Genomic DNA, 23,676 nt, shown 5'->3' on the forward strand with positions numbered 1-23,676 from the left:
AAACTTCCTTTTAGGGAGAAACCTCGGACAGACCCTGACTCTAAGCAGTGTCTGACGGTGCCGGTTGGGGGTGTGATGAACAATGGCAATAATAGTCATAATAAAGATACCAGAAATAGTAGTGGTAGTAGTTCATGGCATAGCAGGGCACTGCAGGGTGTCACAGGACTTAGCAGAGCATAGCAATGCGTAGCAGGACATAGCAGGGCATAGACGCAGCAGGACGTAGCAGGGCACTGCAGAGTGTAGCGGGGTGTTACAGGGCATAGCAGGGCGTGGAGCAGGACCACCGGGACAACTGCAACCATGATTTAGGTGCCACACTAGTCCAAGGAAACATGCTGGACAAAAGAAACACATAAGGACTCCGGGGAATAAGCTCCCCAGAGCTAAGTTAGTAACAAGCATTTCTGGGACAAGGATGCACACAGATGGAAAGAGAGAGGAGAGAAGCTCAGTGTGTCAAAGGAAGTCCCCCAGCAGTCTAAAACTATAACAGCATAATTAAAAGACAGCTTAAGGAGAGGAGCCTGGTCAGGCTAGAACTCTCCCCTGCCGGATCGGGCTGTACTGGCCTGCCTCCCTCTACTTTGATTATATCATTGATTATATGGTAGATTAATCTGACGACTATGAAGAGAATAGGAGAAGAGAAGGGGTGCCGTGTCTTTAGGTATATACCCTCCCCCGCCGGTCTAGGTGAACGCTGCAACTCCTCACTCCCTAACTATAAGCTTTATCAAAGAAGAGAGTTTTAAGTTTTTTCTCCCGAACACAGACCGGGAGCTGGTTCCACACGAGAGGAGCCTGAAACCGAAGGCTGAGGGGAGACTCTTTGCCTCCCCTTCGGCTCTGCGGCGCCCCCCTGTGGAGGCTTTTGTTCTTTGTAAAGCTGAATGTCCATGTCTATTACAGTCATGGTGACATAACCATGACATGTCAGGACTCCTGTCCTGAACAAGGACTTAAATTAAAGAGGAGCATGTGGCTGGGTTGGCTCAGTAGGTAGAGCAGGCGCCCATATACATAGTGGTTTATACCTTGACGCAGTGGTCCAGGGTTCGAGTCTGACCTGTGACGATTTCCTGCATGTCTTCTCACCTTTCTCACCTAGCTGTCCTGTCAATTAAAGGTGGAAGAGCCCAAAAAAATAATCTTTAAAAAAAAAATAATAATAATTAAAGAAGAGCACAGTGAAGGTTTCATCCCCACCTCCTCCTGTGATGTTCATCAGGTCTGATTGAAGCTGAAGTAAACCTGACTGTGTGTATGTGTGTGTGGGTGCGTGCGTGTGCAGCAATGGGTGCAGACTTCGATGTGGCTCCTTCTCTGGTGCGGAGCTACTTTCCGGAGAGCTGGATGTGGGAGGTGAAGCCCATCAGGTGACACAAATCAAACTACTACTACTACTTTATCCTTAAGTTTACTACATCTCCGAGGCAAATATTGTTCTTTTTATTCAACTACATTTATCTGATAACTTTAGTTACTTTACAGATTCAGTTAAAACAAACTAATCAATGATGATGTATTATTATAGATTAAACTACCCAGCAGTGCACAAAGTAATTAAATGAGTTCCAACTTTATCAGCTGCAACATTAAAGTGATGAACACATACAGATACAGTATATGCATCAATAATTCTAACACAATGATATATAATATATATTATTCTTCATAATGAGTATGAGTATTTTTGGTACTTTAAATATATTTGGATGCTTTTGTACTTTTACTTAGTAAGATTTTCAATGCAGGGCTTTTACTTGTAACAGAGTATTTCTACAATGTAGTGTTACTACTTTTACTGAAGTAATGATCTGAGTACTACTGAATAAAAACAAAACCTCTACTAAATTAGGGGAGGAGTAAAGTAATGTTCACCAAAGATCGTCACCATACTCATCTAATTAAATTAGATGAGTCTGGTGTCGAGAACATTTCCTGTTACACTGAAGTCAACCGGATGGATTTTTAAACTGCTTTTATGAGTTATGATCTATAAGTTAAAGAAGAATGCTGCAGGGATACCCATTCCCCCTTTTCAATACAGTGGACTTTTCTGAATGTGTTTTTATTTGGTTATATTAGTAGTTCAGATCGATTGCTGATCAACAAGCGTCTACCAGACTCTCTAACCACCTGGGAGATCAGGGCTATCGGCATGTTCAAGAACGGTGAGATTCTTTACCTCCTTAATGTTCAACATCACTTTCTCTTCTAATACTAAATTTAATCCATTCATTAATGGGAGAATATATCTCCCATTTGTTCATTTCCATCCATCCTTCATCCTGATAAATGTCCTACTTTTCCACTACAGGAGTCTGAACAGTTTCAAGAGCAGCTGTATGAACTCTTTAAACAGCTTGAATAGCAGGTGTCTAAACCTTGAACTGAACTTTCCTGTTTTGTTGACATGTAAACTAAAGTACACTCCACTGGGACTCAAACCCATGCATGCAAAGCACAATGGTTTAGCAGCCCATCACCTTAACCACTAGGCCACCTCGTCGTATAAGTCTAGTTAAGTCGTTCTCTAAATCCTTTTAAACATGAAAGAATATGGTCAGTTCAGTGGAGAAAACATTCTTTTTCATAAACATTACACAGCAAAATCCGAAGGAAAGCCACATTACAACACTGCAGAGGGAGTTTTTGGTGTTCACAAAAATCAAGTGACGTCGGTTAAGTCGCTGAGGGTTCAGGGTTTATAGCCTTAGCGGGGAGACTGGGCCGAGGTCTTTGACCTGTGTGTGTCTCTGCAGGTATGTGTGTTGCAGAGCCGGTTCAGGTGTCGGTCAATCTGCCGCTCAGTGTGGACGTCCCGCTTCCTTACCAGGTGATCAGGGGAGAACAGCTGGAGCTAAAGGGCTCCGTGTACAACCAGCAGCCCGACAACATAAAGGTACCAACCACAGTCTACTACATCTCCCATCATCCTCTGCAAGGAGCTGTAGTTTAGTGGTGTGTAAACACGGTGATGATTGTTTTTATCTTTGGTAAATGACAAAAAGTTTCCTTATGTTTCTCCCTCTGTTTCCTCCACCTTGTTTCCTCCATCTTGTCTCCTCCACCTTCCTTTGCTCCTCAGTACTGTGTGACGCTGACGGCCGGCCCGGCGCTGTGCTTGCAGCAGTCCCAGCCAGCTGCCGGTGGGACGGGGCTGCACTCCACCGCCTGCAGCTGGAGGTACCTGGCTGCAGGGGAGGTGGGGCAGGTGACCTTTACTGTGCTGGGCCTGGAGCCTGGAGAACACACCCTGACCTTCACCGTGAAGACATACCAAGGAGGCACAGACATCCTGGAGAAGAAGCTACGAGTGGTGGTACGAATGGATGAATGAATGAAGTATAAATTGTAGATAAACCAAATCTCAGAGTGTTGAAATATTCCACCTGGTTAACACATCATTTGGTGATTTGCAGGTCAAAAGACATATCAGTTATAACTGGACTACTGGGGTTACGTATAAATGTAGATGGTTAAATGAAGAAAAAAACATGACGTACAATGTTTACATTTTACTTAAACAAGATTGAGATTTAACAGGGTGCTGATTGTACCTGGTTTGAGTACTTGAGTTGCCTCTTCATCCCAGTCATTTCTCTACTGTCAAATGTCTACTAAAGCCATGAAAATGCCCCAAAAAATACTTAAAAAAAGAAAAAATGTTACATGCACAACCCTCGATAATGTTGCATTAACTTTAGTCTATATCCTTGACGTTCCACTTCCAGGATTGCTCCACCGGATTTCACTCATTTAGGCCGGATATCCGTTGCCTTGGTAGCCTGGTTGACACCAGACCCTTCTCAGTTGTAACTGAGAGTGGGTCTGGGAAAGGTTCATTGACAGTTCATTTCCAAAGCGGCGTCACCAACGGACGCCGCTCAAATGCCTCTGGGCGCATTGGATAGTACTTCAACCAATCAGACCAACGATCTGGGTGACGCTGCACTTCGGTGGCCGTCATGTTGAATGTAAACAAAAAGCTGCTCGCCGTCACTGCCACATCCATGGTCGCTGCGCTATCGTCGTTGCGTAAAGCCCGCCTCAACGGTTGTGATTTGTGTAAAGCCCGCCTCAGCGGTTGTGATTGGTGCCTCAATTTTGGGGACATTGGAAATGGGTTTGAATGGGCTCTTCGCCAGACTGACTTGCAGAGCAAATCTCAAATTTGCCGGAAGTTCATCAGGGTTTACCCAGGCTATTGCCTTGGTCTTTCTTTGTGTTGGCATTTTAAACTCCGGTTGATTTCTGAGGACTATGGTTAACTGCTCCTCAGATCTCTGCAGGGTAAATCATGACAGCTAGCTAGACTATCTGTCCAATTTGAGTTTTCTGTTGCACGACTAAAACAACTTTTAAAGGTACACATGTTCCACCAAAACAAGTTCCTTCCGAGCCTATTTTTCAGCGACAACGCAGCGTTTCTCTGGTGCTTAGTACCGCCCAAGACGATTGTGATTGGTTTAAAGAAATGCCATTAAACCATAGCACGTTTTCCTTCCATTCCCGAATGTTATGTGGAGTAGTCAGACTCTCCTCCCGCGTGCTTTGGAGGAGGGTCTGGCAAAGCGAGACTGCATTAACTTTAACTTACCTTTTTGTTTGCTGTTGCTAATGTTCAGTGGGACACTCGTGTATTCTTTTTTCCTTCCAAGTACCACCAACGTTAGCAAACATTACTGAAGGATACATATCGTTAGTGAAGTCTCGCATTGCCAGACCTATCTCCACACCACTGTGTCAGGGATGGAGTATGGTCTGGCTACACCACCTATCTATTCTGGGATAGGTGAAAAAACAGCTCTGGCTTGTTTGTATTTCTTTAAACAAATCACAACCGTCCTGGGCAACGCTAAGCCCCGATAGCAGAGATAGCGAGAGGGGAGGATGTCAGGCTTTATCCCAGCTATGCACATCCATTGAGCCATACTATTAGTGAAGTAACACCTGTTGCTTATCAGGGCAACAGATTAATCAAGTTTTAGGCAGTGGAGGATCCGGATTTTGCCGTCAGAAATCTACAGTTTCTGATTTCAACAGATGCATACAGCTCTTTGACTACAACTTTGCATTTAAAAAGTAAAAAGTTTAACTTTTAATTTCTTGGCATGAATTGTAAAACATCTTGCCATAGTTTTTTTTTTTTTAAAGGTTACTTCTTATTTAGTTTTAGTCTTGTTTTTATAAAAATAAATAAAAGGTAATTAACAAATATATCATTCACCATAGTTTTTGTAGTTGACAAAATAATCTCTACTTACTTTTTTGCTGTCATACCTGCTGCCCCATCGCTCATCTGAAGTCATTTAAATGACTATAACTAGCAGTAGACAGGTAAGAAACTGCGAGGTGATGTTCACCGTCGGTAAGGTAACCCTCGCCAGGTCAGAGTTATGGGTGGGAATCTCAGAGGGCGTCTGATGAACAGGTGGGGTATTTCGATGTCTAGAAAGATGCAGAAGGATCAAAGATTGTTGATTGAGTTGGACAAGAAACAATTAGAGATTAGATTAGAGATTCAGGTATTGTTAGATTTCACTAACAATGCCTGAAACAGGTGTTGAACATTTTGTGAATGTAAACCGGGAGATTTACCTTTTTTTTGTTGTTGGGCTTTCTGCCTTTGATTTTTGACAGGACAGCTAGGTGATAAAGGGGAGAGAGAGGGGGAAGACATGCAGGAAATTGCCACAGGTCGGACTCAAACCCCGGACCCCGCGTCGAGGCACAAACCTCTCAGTATATGTGTTCCTGTTCTACCACCGAGCCAACCCGGCCATAAGATTTACCTTTTTATTTGATTTTGTGTTTCCAGCCTGAAGGAGTGAAGCAGGAGGAATTTTCCGGAGGGATGCTGGACCCACAGGGACTCTATGGTACATTTCCTCTGTCTAATCAACCAGCTCTGTGTGCGATGGCACTGCTCTGACAGGAGATCAGTGTTTGTTGAAGTCATTCTGTTCCGTGCTGTGTTTTCCTGCTGCTGTAGGTACAGAGAAGAGAACAGTGCTGCTGAAGAACAAACTGCCGTCCAACATCGTTCCCAACACAGCTGTGGAGAGGATGCTGACTATCAACGGTAAGACATAAAGAGATACTGTAGTGCTGACATACAGAGCTACACTGGAAACAGTTCTGAGGACTATGGTTACCTGCTCCTCAGATCTCTGCAGGGTAAATCCAGACAGCTAGCTAGACTATCTGTCCAATCTGAGTTTTCTGTTGCACATCTAAAACAACCTTTGAACAAGCAGATGTTCCACCAAAACAAGTTCCTTCCCGAGGCTATTGTGCAGCGGCACCGTCAGGGGCGATTCTAGGATCAGACCTTTAGGGGGGCTCAGCCCCTAATAAGAATGTGACACGGACATTCTGCCTTGCAAAAGTGTTAACTCCCCCTGCTAAATTAGTCATTTCATTAGCCGATCATCTCTGAGCTAGCTACTGAACAACATCAGCTTACGTTTTTAACTAAACCTGACACTTTATAAGTCCAAGTAATAACGACCAATATGACACAATGTTCTAACATTCAGCAATTTTTGTTTCTTACGTTGCAATTTGGGTTCTAATCTCTGGGGACTACCAACGTTAAACTTTACAACCGAGCAAGACTCAACCAAAGGCGGGAGTCTGGTACAACCACCTCCGATTGGCTAAAACTACATTTCTGTTGACCCTTTTCTTGACTGGGTTACAGGTGCATATTGCATTGGCTACAGCGACACAGGATATTAAACCTGTTTCAAGCTCTTTGAACCTGTAATTCTTCACAATCTTTTACTTTAAGCACCAAAATGTATTTAAAAAACAAAAATGTTTTCTATTATTGTAATTTTTAGGGGGGCTGAGATGAAATTTAGGGGGTCTTGAAAAGGGTCTAAAGTCACCCATGGGCACCGTCATTGAGTCCGGCGCTTAGCGCAGCCCAAGACGATTGTGATTGGTTTAAAGAAATGCCAATAAACCAGAAACGTTTTTCTCCCGTCCCCGTGTGGACTAGCCAGACCTTCCTCCACAGTGCTGTGTAGGAAGGTCTGGCAATGCGAGACTAATGTGAAGTAAATTGAAGAGAGTTTATATTTGTCTTAGTCAGCATGGAGCTGTGAGTAAAGTTTCTGTTTCCTTCTTTGTTCTGGGTTAAATAGTGGAAATCGCCTCATTGGAAACTAGTTGCTAGCTAAATTGAAGCAAACTAAGGCCCTATTTTAGGTCGTTTTGTTCCCTGTGTCTGTACATTCTTTCTTCTATTTTTGGTAATTTCAAGTCTCTTTATGGACGTTTTAATCAGCAACATTTTTTCAGGACCCTTGACCGCTTGGGCCCCTGGGCCTGTGCCCGGTAGGCCCGTACAGCAATCCATCTATGCATGTGATGTGTGTGTTTTGTCTACCAGGTGACGTTCTTGGTGATGTCCTGTCGGTGATTCACAAACCTGAAGGCCTCCGACAGCTCACCAACCTGCCGACCGGGTCGGCAGAGGTGGAGCTCGGTGGCCTTCTTCCCCTGGTACTGGTGTATCAGTACCTGGAGACGACGAGTAGCTGGGACGTCCTGGGAGAAGACATCCAGAAGAACTCAGCAGATCTGAGACGGAAGATCCGAGACGGTGAGGAGACACTGAAGAGACACTGATGGTGACCTAAGGAGGTTCCCTTCCTGTATTTAATGTGTACTGTGTGTGCAGGTCTGGTCAGTATCAGTTCATTCAGACTTGGAGACTCCAGCTACAGTATGTGGATGAAGAGAGAACCCAGCACCAGGTCAGAACACAAACACCAAAAGTATTATATTATAAATAAATAAATTTGGCAATAATATATAAATAAATGTAAATATAAATATATGAGTCAATATAGTTCAATAAATAAATAAAAAGGTTTTGCTTTCATTTATTTGAATGTCACATTTATTTATTTCCCACTCTATTTATTCCCACTTCTTATATTCAAATGAAGAGGCGTGGCTATCTCAAAGCTTCAGACCAAAGCAACTAGCTACGGCCATGTGTTGTGCTGAAAAATCTGAAGAAAAAAAAAGCATAGCTTATTAGCCTGGGAACTTGACAAATCTGACCAGAAGAACCTCCTGTTTTATTTGCTTTGGCAGATGCTGGCGATGCCGGGCTACTAGGTAGTTGCTCTTTATTTATATTGTATAAAAAGGGTGCCCCTGGGTACCTGGATAGTTCAGTTGGTAGAGCGGGTGCCCATATATAGAGTTTTGCTCCTCGACGCAGCGGGTCCGGGTTCGACTCCGACCTGTGGCCCTTTTACTGCATATCATTCCCCTCTCTCTCCCGTTTAATTTCTTCAGCTGTCCTGTCAGTAAAGGCCTAAAAATGCCCAAAACATTATCTTTAAAAAAATTAAATAAAAAGGGCGTCCCATACTTCTCAAACTCAGTATGTGTAGGATTTATTTCTGCTACTTGGGTTCCATCTGATGGTCAAATTTAAGTTTGACAGTGTGGCAACAAGCAATGCCCACTCTGACACATGTCTGTCTGTCTGTCTCTCTCTCTCTCTCTCTCAGGATGACAGCCCTGATGGTGAAGACCCTGGCCTTGGTGGACATGGTGGACCCTGTGGACCATCAGAAACTGTCAGAGTCTGTGTCCTGGTTGATCCGCAGCACTCAGCAGCCGGACGGATCCTTCGCTGAGAAATCCAAAAATGTCATGGTCAGCAATTCTTCTTTGTTTGATCTTTTACTGAGTAACCCTTCCTCTCAGGGTTCCTTCCTTGTGTTTTGGGTAAAGTTAAGTGTTTTCTGATTGGCTGCAGGCTGCAGGGATGGATGCGGTCGACCAATCTGTGTATTTGACGTCCTTCGTGCTGATCGCGTTATACAGAGCCACGAGAATCAAAGACCCCATTCTGCAGCTCCGGGTGAGAACACACCTACATCTTCTTCCTCCTCCTCCTCCTCCTCCTCCTCCTCCTCCTCCTCCTCCCCCACTTTATCTTCTTTCTCCTCCTATCTTCATCCCTGTCTCATCTCTTCATCCTCCTCTCCTCTCTTTTTTCCCTCACCTCTCGTCCTATTCTCTTTCAGTTCCACGATGACAGCATGAACTCTGCAGCAGACTACATTTCCCAGCATGCCCCTGGTGTGAAGAGTGTATATGTGCGTGCGGTGGCGACCTACGCTCTGACCCTTCATGACCCTCTCAGCATGACGGCCTCCGAGCTGTTCAGAAGTCTGGAGAAACTGGCTCGAAACAAAGGTGCTCGTTTTTTGTTTGTGTTGGTCCTTTTTTAAATCAAGTGAAATTTGATGAAACTTTAAAGAACATCTTCATTGGTCACAAGCAAAGTGAAATCATTTTGGGAAGTTATATGCATATATTATGTCATTTAGTACTACTGTTAGAGAGAATACCAGAAGAAATGTTGGATAGAAGAGAGTATAACTATTTGTACATGCTTCAGCAAAGTTAAAACAATAGAGGGAAAAAAATAAAAACAACAATAAACCCCTATAAATAAAATGTTGCAAGTCTAAAATTCCAACAATAAAACCATAACATTTTAAAAGTCAATTGAATGGAATAAAATAGAAGAAACAACAGGGATAAAACAATACTGTAGAAATCAATTATTTTATATGTATATATATATATATACAGTGAGGAAAATAAGTATTTGAACACCCTGCTATTTTGCAAGTTCTCCCACTTGGAAATCATGGAGGGGTCTGAAATTGTCATCGTAGGTGCATGTCCACTGTGAGAGACATAATCTAAAAAAAAAAAATCCAGAAATCACAATATATGATTTTTTTAACTATTTATTTGTATGATACAGCTGCAAATAAGTATTTGAACACCTGTCTATCAGCTAGAATTCTGACCCTCAAAGACCTGTTAGTCTGCCTTTAAAATGTCCACCTCCACTCCATTTACTATCCTAAATTAGATGCACCTGTTTGAGGTCGTTAGCTGCATAAAGACACCTGTCCACCCCATACAATCAGTAAGAATCCAACTACTAACATGGCCAAGACCAAAGAGCTGTCCAAAGACACTAGAGACAAAATTGTACACCTCCACAAGGCTTGAAAGGGCTACGGGGAAATTGCCAAGCAGCTTGGTGAAAAAAGGTCCACTGTTGGAGCAATCATTAGAAAATGGAAGAAGCTAAACATTACTGTCAATCTCCCTCGGACTGGGGCTCCATGCAAGATCTCACCTCGTGGGGTCTCAATGATCCTAAGAAAGGTGAGAAATCAGCCCAGAACTACACGGGAGGAGCTGGTAAATGACCTGAAAAGAACTGGGACCACCGTTTCCAAGGTTACTGTTGGTATACACTAAGACGTCATGGTTTGAAATCATGCATGGCACAGAAGGTTCCCCTGCTTAAACCAGCACATGTCCAGGCCCGTCTTAAGTTTGCCAATGACCATTTGGATGATCCAGAGGAGTCATGGGAGAAAGTCATGTGTATATATATATATATATATATATATATATATACACACACACTCACACTCACAGGCCAAAAGTTTGGACACACCTTCTCATTCAATGCGTTTCCTTTATTTTCATAACTATTTACATTGTAGATCAGGGGTCGGCAACCTTTTTGATATGAAGTGCCCTTTTCAAAATTTCTTGTTTATTAGTATGCCATGTTAACATTAAGTTTTATTATGACATCACATCAAAATGTAATATCCAGGGAATCTGTAATTTTATTGCATAGCAACATTTGATAACATGTATTTCTCATAATCAGGACCTTGTAAGTATTATTATTATTATTGTATATTATTATTATGATTATGGAAACATGGTTTTAGTATGCAGTCCTGATTGGTGGAAAATGGGCTGACAAAACTATCACTGTCAAAGAGCCTGAAGGAAAAGTTGAAGTGGAAAAGCCCAGCTTTAATGATGAATGGACTGATAAGCAGGTCCTGTATGCCTCATTTTCAATGAAACGATGCTGTGGCAAAATAATAACACAACCAGCATCATTATCAACATGAACATAACGATTGCGTCATTCACGTGCATATTAAGTAGCCACATGTATTTGTTTTGGTCTTATAATGCGTCCATATTTGCCGCTCCAGCGGAGAGGATGGTTTCTTCAGCCAGCTTAAGTTTATAAGAATTTGTCCAAATTTCAAGATTCCCTGCAAACTAAGATAAACAGACTACAAACCGACAGCTTTTGTTTTAGCTTGTTTTGTAAAAATGTGCTATTTGCAGAGTATAAAGCTGTGTTTGCATAAAACAGCGCGGTGGACAAGAGTGTAGTGAGCAGACAGAGCAGATTGAAATATCGCCTCCTGCATGTTTATGCCGGTCTACACAGATGAGTGCACTGATAAGTAGTGACTTTTAACTCACGAAGGTTTAATTGTAGCCTACTTACAGTAACAAGACTAGCGTTAGTTCATCTGCCACAGCGGCAGTTGGTAATCCTCTTTGTATTGTTCCCAGTCAGAGATATGAGTCTATCAAACTACCGTAAATAACAGGTCGCGCACAGGCGCCGATTTATGTTTTCATCCGTGGGCGCTCACACGCGCACACCCTTTAAAAAAAAAAAAAAAATAGTCAAAAATGTTTGCATTTCAGAACCTTAGGAAATGGACAGCGGCCGACACGAACACACACGCCATACTAACGCCGTAAAGTAGCCTATCTTTCAACTCAGGACAGCGCCACTTCTCACAGATAGAGATAGGATTGGGGATGAGAAGTTTAATCAGCTTCGTGGGAAATTATAAATCAATGCCACCGCCATGACCAATCACTCTATGACACACGCTCCACTAAGCACCACCTGCAATGTTTAATATTAAATGAATGTAAAAATGAACTGGGAGTCTGGCACACGTGGGTGCTCAGTATTTTCCGTGGGTGCTCGAGCTCCCACGGTATCGGCACCTATGAGGTCGCGCAACTGTGAAAGATGTAATTTGGCATGCGGATGAGAGAGTGCTTCAGCATTTCAACCATGATTTCAACACATCAATAACTCTCTTGCACACATATTGCCAGCGTGCCATTGGTTAAGGTCCCGCGTGCCCATGGTGGCACGCGTGCCTAAGGTTGCCGACCCCTGTTGTAGATTCTCACTGAAGGTATCAAAACTATGAATGAACACATGTGGACTTATGTACTTAACAAAAAAGTGTCAAATAACTGAAAACATGTCATTATATTGTAGTTTATTCAAAGTAGCCACCCTTTGGTCTGATTACTGCTTTGCACGCTCTTGGCATTCTCTTGATGAGCTTCAAGAGGTAGTCACCTGAAGTGGTTTTCCAACAGTCTTGAAGGAGTTCCCAGAGATGCTTAGCACTTGTTGGCCCTTTTGCCTTCACTCTGCGGTCCAGCTCACCCCAAACCATCTTGCTTGGGTTCAGGTCCGGTGACTGTGGAGGCCAGGTCATCTGGCGCAGCACTCCATCACTCTCCTTCTTGGTCAAATAGCCCTTACACAGCCTGGAGCTGTGTTTGGGGTCATTGTCTTGTTGAAAAATAAATGATAGTCCAACTAAACGCAAACCAAATGGGATGGCATGTCGCTGCAGGATGCTGTGGTAGCCATGCTGGTTCAGTATGCCTTCAATTTTGAATAAATCCCCAACAGTGTCACCAGCAAAGCACCCCCACACCATCACACCTCCTCCTCCATGCTTCACAGTGGGAACCAGGCATGTAGAATCCATCCGTTCACCTTTTCTGCGTCGCACAAAGACACGGCGGTTGGAACCAAAGATCTCAAATTTGGACTCATCAGACCAAAGCACATATTTCCACTGGTCTAATGTCCATTCCTTGTGTTTCTTGGCCCAAACAAATCTCTTCTGCTTGTTGCGTCTCCTTAGCAGTGGTTTCCTAGCAGCTACTTGACCATGAAGGCGTGATTTGCGCGGTCTCCTCTTAACAGTTGTTCTAGAGATGTGTCTGCTGCTAGAACTCTGTGTGGCATTCATCTGGTCTCTAATCTGAGCTGCTGCTAACATGCGATTTCTGAGGCTGGTGACTCGGATGAATTTATCCTCAGCAGCAGAGGTGACTCTTGGTCTTCTTTTCCTGGGGCGGTCCTCATGTGAGCCTGTTTCGTTGTAGAGCTTGATGGTTTTTGCGACTGCACTTGGGGACACATTCAAAGTTTTCGCAATTTGTTAAAGTAATGATGGCCACTCGTTTCTCTTTACTTAGCTGATTGGTTCTTGCCATAATATGAATTCTAACAGTTGTCCAATAGGACTGTCGGCTGTGTATCAACCTGACTTCTGCACAACACAACTGATGGTCCCAACCCCATTAATAAGGGAACAAGTCCACTAATTAACCCTGACAAGGCACACCTGTGAAGTAAAAACCATTTCAGGTGACTACCTCATGAAGCTCATTAAGAGAACACCAAGGGTTTGCAGCGCTATCAAAAAAAGCAAAGGGTGGCTACTTTGAGGAATCTAAAATATAAGACATGTTTTCAGTTATTTCACACTTTTTTGTTAAGTACATAATTCCATATGTGTTCATTCATAGTTTTGATGCCTTCAGTGAGAATCTACAATGTAAATAGTCATGAAAATAAAGAAAACGCATTGAATGAGAAGGTGTGTCCAAACTTTTGGTCTGTACTGTGTATATATGTGTGTGTGTGTGTGTGTGTGTATATATATATATATATATATATATATATATATAGCTAACAACAGTCCAAATTACAGTAAAACCTAGATAAAAAAAGACAGGTCTTTAATTTCCTTTTAAAAAATACTGAGAGCTTTCACTTCTAACATCCATAGGCAGTAAGATAATAAAATTAAAGGCACTCTCGCCAGTACTTTTATGGGACACGAGGAACATTTACTAAGAAAAGCGCTGGAGGGCCTCCGTGATCTGGCAGGAACATAACATGAAAAATCTCTGATCTAAGAAGGTAACAAGATTATTCAAAGCTTTATAAACAAGTAAAATAATAAATAATAAAAAAACGGTAAGACCAACTGGATTTGAAAGGTGGCTGTAAAAATGTGTTAAAACATTTGTAAATAGAGAGATGGATGGTTTCAGTTTTAAGCAAATTATATTTAAAGTAAGGGATCTGCACTGCTGCTTTTCCCTCTCTACCTATTAAAAAATAAAACCGTGTGTGTGTGTGTGTGTGTGTGTGTGTGTGTGTGTGTGTGTGTGTGTGTGTGTGTATGTGCGTGTGCGTGTGTGTGTGTGTGTGCAGGCAACCCTGCTGTGCTCAGGTACTGGCAGGAGCCCGGCGTAAAAGCTACTTGGCTGACCCCCGACCAATCCAGTGGTCTGACGGTGGAGATGACAGCGTACGTCCTGCTGACTGTGCTGCTAAAGGTGCTGCTTCCTGTCTGCTAATTGTCTTTTTTCCCCCCCAACATCATAAATCTTGTTTCTGCTGCTCTCCAGTGGTAACCTTTCAACTTTTTGCAGTGATGTAGAAGTGTACTTTGGGGTGTGTCAGTACACTGTGACATCCCTGTGGTTTTAGGTGCAACACTTTTGAACACAGCCAGACTTTTCACCCTGGTGTTTAGTTACTTTTTAATTCAAACCGTTTTTATTTGATGATAATAAATATGCAATTTTAAATGTAGTTTTTTTTTTTTTTTAAATGTAGTGAACTGATAAGTTAAAGTTCTTTATTTGTCACATGCACAACTATAACATAGAAGCAGTCAGGCTCCCTTGAATAAGAGAGAGTAATAAGCTCACTGCAACACTTCAGTATTATATGTGAGCCTGATTGACTCGGCTAGACAGATGTAAACAAACATTACTGATCAGAATCAATGATCACATCAACTTATTATTGATTATTGGAGTTTGAAGTAAGACAATGCTGTTTTGTGTTAAAGGGGAGCCTCCCCTACGCCAACCCCATCTTGGCCTGGCTGACCCAGGATCAGCGCTACGGACAGGGTTTCTACTCTATACAGGTACACACACACACACACACACACACACACACACACACACACACACACACACACACACACACACACACACACACAGATGTTAACTGGGTGACTGTTGACCTCCATCCTGTCGGTCTGCCTGTCTGTCTGTCTGTCTCTTTCTTAGGACACAGCCTTGACTCTGGAGGCGTTGACAGAGTACAGCAGAGTTGTCCCTCGAGCTGTCCTCAATCAGGTCATCAACATCCGCTACAGCAAGAAAGGAACACTGAGACAAGTCCAGTTGAGCCAGAGCCGACCTGTCGCCACGCCCATCCTGGTGAGAGGGAGACATACTCAGGAGAGGGAGACAGGTGAAGGACAGTGAAAGAGACTCAGTAGAGGGAGACAGGTGCAGGACAGTCAGACAGACTCAGGAGAGGGAGACAGGTGCAGGACAGTGAAAGAGACTCAGGAGAGGGAGACAGGTGCAGGACTGTGAGACAGTCTCAGGACATTGAGACAGGTACAGGACAGTGAAACAAGAATCAGGAGATGGATACAGGTGCAGGACAGTGGGACAGACTCAGGACAGTGAGACGGGTGCAGGACAGTGAAAGAGACTCAGGACAGTGAGACAGCCTCAAGAGAGGGAGACAGGTGCAGGACAGTGAGACAGACTCAGGACAGTGAGACGGGTGCAGGACAGTGAAAGAGACTCAGGACAGTGAGACAGACTCAAGAGAGGGAGACAGGTGCAGGACAGTGAGACAGACTTAGCAGCCAGGTCCGGTGCTGCTTTGCTGTTGTTAATAACCTTCTAAACTGTTTCTGTCTTCCTGGGTTTTTTTTCCTCCCAGGTGACAGAGGACGATGACATCACCGTGACCACAGGTTATGGGAGGGGCGCGTCTCATGTGAAGGTAGGCGTGTTCTAATACAGTGTCCTAGTGGTTTACTGGACATTTTACTTGTTGTAAATGTCCCAGGATGCCCTTTAGCTTGCCCACGCTTTGTTCCCAGTTGAAGACAGTTTACTACGAGACCACCTCGCCCGCAAAGAATTGTAACTTTGACATCACTATAGAGGTGGCGGGCCCTGGCACCTCCGACAGTAAGTATTTGCTTATATTGCTTACAATGACACAGTGTTCCCTAATAGTGCAACCTGATAAAGATAACAAATATTCATACCATAACTGTTGAGTAAGTTGTTAAATTGGGATAAGGTATCTTGTATCAGTCTACCTACATGTCTGTCCAGCTGTCTGTCTGTCCGTTACCAGAGTCACTTTCTTCTTCTCCTTGTCAGATCCCAGTATGCGTGCTCCTCACTTGGTCGCCTGTGCAAAGTGAGAAAACTAAAACTCATTACTTAACGTCTTAACCAAACTTCACACTTTAACTTTTGCACATTTACATAGAAAGCATTATGTCACTGTAAATATAAAGACATTTGTCATTTTAACTTGACACCGTATCTGATCTGCACTTTTTTATGTGAAACTTCTATGTGCCAGTCTCACTTTTACCTCAAAGTCCTGACATCACTGTGACATTTCAGTAGCACAGTAACAAGACTGCAGCAGAAGATTACATACACAGATAGAGAGATTTATGCACGTCTTGTTTCACCCTCTACAATACATTTAGCACTTATCATTTCTTATACATTAAGGAAAATTATAGCATTATTTAGTGGTTAATTAACGTCAAAATAATTCTCTCCAAATTTCTTCTTATGTCAGATCAGTCTTTAAAAGATTACAAAAACTGACAATAATCATCTGACCATCAGTGTGATTGAGTTTAAATGATGTGTGTGTGTTACAGGTATAAACCTCCTCCTAACGAGGTGTTCACAGAGTCCAGTCTGACGGTGATGAAGATCCAGCTGCCAACAGGTGTGGATGGTTACCTGGATGACCTAAAACAGGTGAACTTCTCTTAGTTCAGGTCTGTTTAGGTTTGACCTGAGAATCAGAGCACTAATCTCACAATGTCTGTCAGTATAAGGACAGACCAGAGGGAAAATTCAATCAAAATTCTGTGTGTGTAAAAGAGTTTCCTGTCTAAGGTGTAAAAGTAGTTCTGTTCATAAAATCAGAAACAGACTAAGTGAAAAAAATTACCCTGTTTACACTTGGTTTTAAAATGCAGCGCACCTACATAATACGCTTTTTTAAATTTAAAATGTTCAATGTCTTAGCGCGCTGATGTGACTGAGCCCGACCCGAACCCAAACATCATTTCTAAATATCTGTCCGAACCCTGCCCGGCCCGTCGGGTAGCGTCGGGTCCTGACTCTGTGAAGTGAAGAGCAGAGACACTTCCCCATTCACACCTATCTCTGTCATGCGTCTCCAGGCCCAGAAGTTCATTTGCACAGTTATTAGGTCGACACCCTTGTCAGTCACGTTAGCGGTTGCGCTGGTACAGCTGGAGATATCGCTGTCAGCTGAATTTAACACATCTTCTTCTATCTGGCAAACTGATGCAAGGTCCCACAACACTTCGTCCAAATCGTTGTAACATGGGCACGCTATTGAGTGTTGACATTCCCTTATCATGCAGCTGCCTAGACTTCCTCAATCTATAGAGACACACATACATTCATACTTGAACATAGGACAGGTTTCGTGATTAAGAATGGTCAAATGGATCTTTTCGACCACTGACCTGTGACCTACTGTAGAAGGGATCTGATGTCACCTAAGTTTTCCCCTTGTCTCATCTTAACAATGACATGGTGTTTCTGGAAATTCCACCACAGGTGTGGGTACAGAGATCATTTTAACATTCTACATTGCTGTGCTGGAGAGCATCATTAGATATGGCATCGTGGTATGGTACCCTCACAGTCCAGTTCAAATTGACAACATGGTGCAAACAGCAATGAAGGTGATAGGGAAGAAAGAATACCCGTCCCTTCACACTATCTATTCTGAAGGACCAATCACACATCCTGTTTTCTGAATCCAAACTATTACCTTCACGTAGATGTTACAGAGCCAGCAAATGTCAAAGCAACTGATTCAAACTTTTTTTCCGCCCCACATTTATAACACTTACAACAACAAGATAACATGCTAATTCTGACTGTAGCTTATATGCAAGGAGGCACTAGCCATGTTATCATCCGCGTTTTTTATGCAAATTAAGTAATGTGTTATGGAAACAGTAAAATTTGATTGAATTTCATGAATATCAACACAAAGTTTGTACGTTCGATCTCATCGGAATTTCTCTTAATTGGTAAACGGCTTATGCAATAAATGCTAATAGAAACGCTATTGTGCAGAATCAATAATGAATTGCAATTAGGTTTTAATTTGTTTTATGGTTGCAACCCATCATAAAACGAAGAAGAAGTTTTAGGTCATTTGCACTTTCTTTGCAGACATGTGAGTGTTGGCATGCTGTCCCCAAAATAACCTGCATTGATTACATATTTTCCATTTTCCATGTCGGGGACGCATTGGCATTTATTGTACACTACAAAAGACATGTGGTCAAATACATACGTCCCAGACCACTTCGCCAAATGGTTTGACTGATCGGATCACAATGAGTTTTGGTGGTCCTTTACACTTTATGTATTTCATTCATGTTTTATTTATTTAAGTCTTTTTCAGGTTTAGGCTAACTAATCTGTTGTTTTGCAGTTCATGGACACAGAGGAGCCTCTCATCTCCCATTATGAACTCCAAGGAAACACTGTGATCATTCAGATAGACTCTGTGAGTAACAGAAACACCAGGAAGAACAACAAACCTAAACAAAAGCACAAAAACCACCAAATTATAAGCCATTGCAATAGAATACCTCCAACCAAAAATTCAAATTCTTCTAATCTAAAAATCTATATATTTTTTCCTTTATTACCGTGATATTTGCCTTCATTTGTTGCTCTTTGTGTTACGATGGTTGCTAGGTTCCCTCTGAGTATTTCCTTTGCGTTGGTTTTCGCATCAGGACTGGGTTCAGGGTGGGCGGAGCCAGTGAATCCCTGTTTAGCGTCTCTGAGCCTCAGGACAAAGGTGAGAGTAAGGACCTGATGTGCATCCTGATATATGTAGTCTTTATCAAGTCTGTGTCCAGATTTGGTTGTTTATTTTTGTGTGAAAATGATTAGATATTAAGTAAAAATTATGATTGTAAGTAATACTGTGACTTTCCAAGTGATAATAATGAGCTACTTAGTCAAACATTTTACTGTTTTTGACTTCTCGTGTCATACAGTAATTATGACCATAGACTGTATAAAACAGATTATGACCCAGTAAGTCAAACATTTTAATAATTATGAGATTATAAATTGCCAAATCAAGATTCTGACTTAGTCAAAACTGTAAGTTTCTAAAACAAGATTAGAACGTTGTTAATCAGGTTTTTGATTTTCAAAGACAGATTTCTGAGAGACTAAATCAAAAAAGAGACTTACTGAATCAAAAGTATTTGATAGTAATCTATCTCTATTTTGACTTATTATCTTTACATTTGAGTGTTTTCCTTTTTGTCATGACAGCTCCAGAATGAGTTTAGTCTAGCTTAGCACAAAGTCCATAAGCAGGGTAAAACTGTTAGCCTAGCTCCAACAAAAGAGCAATAACTCTAAGTCTGTCTTATTATTATTATTACATTAAATTATATCCATCTGAAACATTTGACTCTGAAGAAGGATTTTATTTAAATGCTGGATTGTTCCTTTACAGTTTTTTAAACTGATACATCTTTTCTCCTGCAGGCAGTGAATGCACCACACAGTTCTCTTACCAGCAGCAGAAGCTGCAGCGCCTGTGTGTGGATGAACAGTGTCAGTGTATGACAGGTAACGTCTGCCTTTTGATTGGCTGAATTTGTTACAAGTTTTTCATCAAGCATTGTTTTTGTGTACTTTGTATGTTGTATATGCCATTTTTGAATATGTTTTTAGTTAACTCTACATTATATGTGGTTGTTTAGCTGCATGCGCTGCCTACAGAGGAAACATCGATGTGACGCTGACAACAGAGAAACGGATCAACGAGACCTGCCAGCCGCACATCAAATATGGTGAGAATGAAGAATGAATACATAAAGTGAATATTTATTACCATTTACTGGATGGAGGCTTCATACAGGACATTTTATATGTCAAGAAACAAAGTGACACCTTACAGAAAGAGAAAAGTATCAGAGATTTGTTTCAAAATATGCATTTTGCAATTGCAATTGCAAGTGCATTTCTGTCATACATTTGTGATTTAGGAACTCATATAAGACACACACTTTGGGTGGCGCTGCACAGCACACCGGGCTCTAGTGCTGCAGACTAGGGTTAGGGGTTAGGGTTCGAGAAAAATCTCAGGAGCAGCTCGACTCTGGATACGTGAAGGAACTTCGAGAGACTCTGATGACTTACACAGAAGCATTTAATGAATCTAGAGCGAGGAGAACTAGGATTAAGCAATACAATTTCAACCACAGTGTATTGTCATGTAGTGCCATTCCGATTCTAAAGCACTCTGCATTTCCAAGAGGCATTTAAACACAGATGCTCACCTAAATCTTGTTGTTTTGCAAATTCTAAATTGGGATAAGGTATCTTGTATCAGTCTACCTACATTCTTTTGTGGAATAGGCTGAGGTCTGTGTGTGGGGCACCCTATCCTGTTTCTCGGAACACAGCATTCCCTTATCATGCAGCTGCCTAGACTTCCTCAATCTATAGAGACACACATACATTCATACTTGAACATAGGACAGGTTTCGTGATTAAGAATGGCCAAATGGATCTGTTCGACCACTGACCTGTGACCTACTGTAGAAAGGATCTGATGTCACTAAGTTTTCCCCTTGTCTCATCTTAACAATGACATGGTGTTTCTGGAAATTCCACCACAGGTGTGGGTACAGAGATCATTTAAAATTCTACATTGCTGTGGCATGTAGAATGGCATCGTGGTATGGTAGCCTACATAGACATGGTGGGTGTCAACAAAGACAGATATAAGCGGACAAACAAGGAGACGATAGACTTTTTAAATGCATCTGTATCATCATAGCGATGTTTTGATAGTGTTATTGTTGTCTTATTATAGCTTGATATGTCGCTATCAGCTGGCACATAAGCATTCATCTGGCACATTTATCATCTGTAGGTAGGTAAATTTGCTATCCATTTTGGCTAGCAAACTTTGTTCGCAAATGTTTGCTTGTATGTTGTGCGATTCATTGTGAAAATGAATGGAAACACCTTAAAATGTCTCAAATCTCTTCAATATACCAATTTGACCTCAGAACAGCATGTGACTTCATCACACACAGGTTTTTATTCTCTTTAAAGCCGAAACACACTTTCACTGGCTTTATTCGCGTGAATGTTTTTAGCGAACTTCAGAAAATTCAATTGACAAGTGGATGCAAACCTAGCTACTGTTGCATTTTGTTTCAGCCATTAAGTTTAATGGTTTTATGGGTTTTATGAATTCCTTTTCTCATTTTCATAATGCCTATGTATTTTTTTATATGTATATTTACATATCTTTCGTTGTAGGTAAAGTATTACTGTCTTGGTGTACCACTGTTCTGACTTGTGGCTACTTATTGTTTTAAGTTGATTGCAGCTTTGTGTAGCTCTATTGCCCAAGCAAAATTTCCCCTTGGGGACAAAGTAGGCCTATATGTTATCTTATCTTACACACACAAAATAACAAGATATTTTTCATTGTCCTGTTTGTCTCCCTGCAGCCTATAAAGTGACGGTGAAGTCTGCAGCCGCAGAAGGAGACTTTATGACCTACAAAGCCACCGTAGTTGAAGTCCTGAAGAACACAGATAAAGGTGAAATAACATAAAATATAATCATCCTGTCAGTGTGATGCTTTCAGACTGGAACCAAACTCAACTGAGGTCTGAGTGCATTTCCTCGAATTTTTTTTTTTTTCATCTTAAATTCACTGTTTAAGGGTATTTGCATATAACTGCTAACCCCAATTTGTTTCACATGAAAATGTTCAGAACAAACTTCGCTTATGTCTAGTGCGGCCCAAATTAGTTCTAGAGCTATGCGTAAAGAGATAATGTGGCTAAAGCTAAAAAGTTGAAGTTCATTTTTTGAAATTCTTTAAATATCTTGTGAAAAAAGAGTCCACCGATTATACACAGAGAGGCGGATGATGAGCGTCACATGCTCTCTTCCCTTTCTCCTAATTTGCCGTTTGAGTGATGTATGATCTCCCAATACAAAGGACACAAAAAGCGGAGATTCTGCCAATACCGGTAATATCCAAACCACATTTCTGTGCTGTATTATTGCTGAAATATTAATAGAGACATTGAAAAAACTGTTCCATGGACGCACCATGCGTCCATCCACATCAGGAGGTTAAACATTGAAATATCAGTTTCTCATGCCTCACACTGATTGGCCAGAAATGAAGCGGTCACATCATGTCATACTGTTACCTGAAAATCCTTCACATTATGTCACGTCTCCTCTCGTCGTCTCGTCTCTTGTAGAGTTTGAAGCGGTGAGTGCCGGTACAGAGGTGGAGCTGTTAAAAAAGGTCACCTGCAGTGGTGTTGATATACAGAAAAACAAGCAGTACCTGGTGATGGGAGCCAGCGGGTCAGAGGTCACGCTCAGCCACGGCTTCAAGTCAGTGTCTTTCTACCACTCTCTCACCTGCCGTTCTTCTTCTTCCTCTCCCAGTTTGATGTGACTCTGACCTGGTATGTTTTGCCTTGAAGGTATCGTTTTCCTCTGGACTCAGAGGGGCTGGTGGAGCTCGTGCCGACAGACTGTAGTTCTCCCGAGTGTTTGGACTACAATCTCCATCTGGAAAACTTTGCTCTGGAACTGCAGTTAGGAAGCTGTCCTAACTAATCATAACTAAGCAGACCAGATTTCCACTGCTCTTTTTAATTTAATAATAAGGGGAGTTTACACAGAGTTGTGAACATAAATATGAAGAAGAAATTGTCTCTACTCAGAGATTGTTTTGAGAGTTTTGTTAGCTCATAGTTTAAATGGAAATGGATATTATTTCTTATTTTCCAAATTGTGTCATCATTTCATAAAATGCCAATAAAAGTTAAATAAATGCAGTGTGTGTAACTGATACATTACACTGGGAACACTGGGTCATTATATCCTGCTTGTGGCTCCATAATGATCCCGTTTCTTTTTAATGTTCCACAAATATTCTGCTGCTTCATCACTTTACCTACAGGCGACTGATCCACTCATCCAGTAGATAAATATGGCATGTTTTACTGCACTACATTTGTCTAACAGCTGTAGTTGCATTGTAGATTAAGATTTACATGATCAATTAAATAGTATACATTGCTATAGATGAGCAAAGTGGCTTCAATTCAACCACCTGCAACATTAAAAGGCATTAGTAATAAAACCCCAACAATAGGATTAATATTAATAATATTTAAGTAAATGGAATTTATATATATATATTCTAGATCAGACATCACTAAGCCCTTCTGCAATGAAAAATAAAAGCAAAAGCCCCTTCTCACTCTGCATGATGAGTGCTTTTGATATTTTAAGTATATTTTGACTGTTAAGTTTTTGAATGCAGGACTTTTTTACTTGTAACAGAGTATTTTTACCTTGTGGCATTGCTACATTTAGAGTACTTCCAGAAGTGCATGTAAACTTCACTAAAATATGGTCACCAGTGGTGGAATGTAACTAAGTATTGTACAGGCCTGCTGTCAAAAATTATGGACAGGGGGACAACATTTTCCAAATAGGGGC

General features: G+C 41.7%; 1 protein-coding gene across 1 annotated transcript in view; it reads left to right on the plus strand.

Moving 5' to 3' along the window:
* c5 (complement component 5) overlaps positions 1 to 23,068 on the plus strand; it is a 33,687-nt gene extending 10,619 nt beyond the window's left edge. The window contains exons 19-43 of the mRNA XM_028577622.1: positions 1,298 to 1,382; positions 2,095 to 2,180; positions 2,772 to 2,911; positions 3,098 to 3,331; positions 5,831 to 5,891; positions 6,005 to 6,094; positions 7,412 to 7,624; positions 7,703 to 7,778; positions 8,550 to 8,697; positions 8,801 to 8,905; positions 9,072 to 9,243; positions 14,231 to 14,355; positions 14,877 to 14,957; positions 15,103 to 15,255; positions 15,776 to 15,838; positions 15,939 to 16,029; positions 16,228 to 16,267; positions 16,749 to 16,851; positions 18,581 to 18,655; positions 18,850 to 18,955; positions 19,663 to 19,746; positions 19,881 to 19,970; positions 21,648 to 21,740; positions 22,419 to 22,557; positions 22,650 to 23,068. Coding sequence (XP_028433423.1) covers positions 1,298 to 1,382; positions 2,095 to 2,180; positions 2,772 to 2,911; positions 3,098 to 3,331; positions 5,831 to 5,891; positions 6,005 to 6,094; positions 7,412 to 7,624; positions 7,703 to 7,778; positions 8,550 to 8,697; positions 8,801 to 8,905; positions 9,072 to 9,243; positions 14,231 to 14,355; positions 14,877 to 14,957; positions 15,103 to 15,255; positions 15,776 to 15,838; positions 15,939 to 16,029; positions 16,228 to 16,267; positions 16,749 to 16,851; positions 18,581 to 18,655; positions 18,850 to 18,955; positions 19,663 to 19,746; positions 19,881 to 19,970; positions 21,648 to 21,740; positions 22,419 to 22,557; positions 22,650 to 22,785 — 2,789 coding nt within the window. The 3' untranslated portion in view covers positions 22,786 to 23,068. The remainder of the gene's footprint in view (positions 1 to 1,297; positions 1,383 to 2,094; positions 2,181 to 2,771; positions 2,912 to 3,097; positions 3,332 to 5,830; positions 5,892 to 6,004; positions 6,095 to 7,411; positions 7,625 to 7,702; positions 7,779 to 8,549; positions 8,698 to 8,800; positions 8,906 to 9,071; positions 9,244 to 14,230; positions 14,356 to 14,876; positions 14,958 to 15,102; positions 15,256 to 15,775; positions 15,839 to 15,938; positions 16,030 to 16,227; positions 16,268 to 16,748; positions 16,852 to 18,580; positions 18,656 to 18,849; positions 18,956 to 19,662; positions 19,747 to 19,880; positions 19,971 to 21,647; positions 21,741 to 22,418; positions 22,558 to 22,649) is intronic.
* Positions 23,069 to 23,676: the final 608 nt, after the last annotated feature.

Source organism: Perca flavescens, chromosome 5, assembly GCF_004354835.1.
Source record: "Perca flavescens isolate YP-PL-M2 chromosome 5, PFLA_1.0, whole genome shotgun sequence".
Lineage (NCBI taxonomy): Eukaryota > Metazoa > Chordata > Actinopteri > Perciformes > Percidae > Perca > Perca flavescens.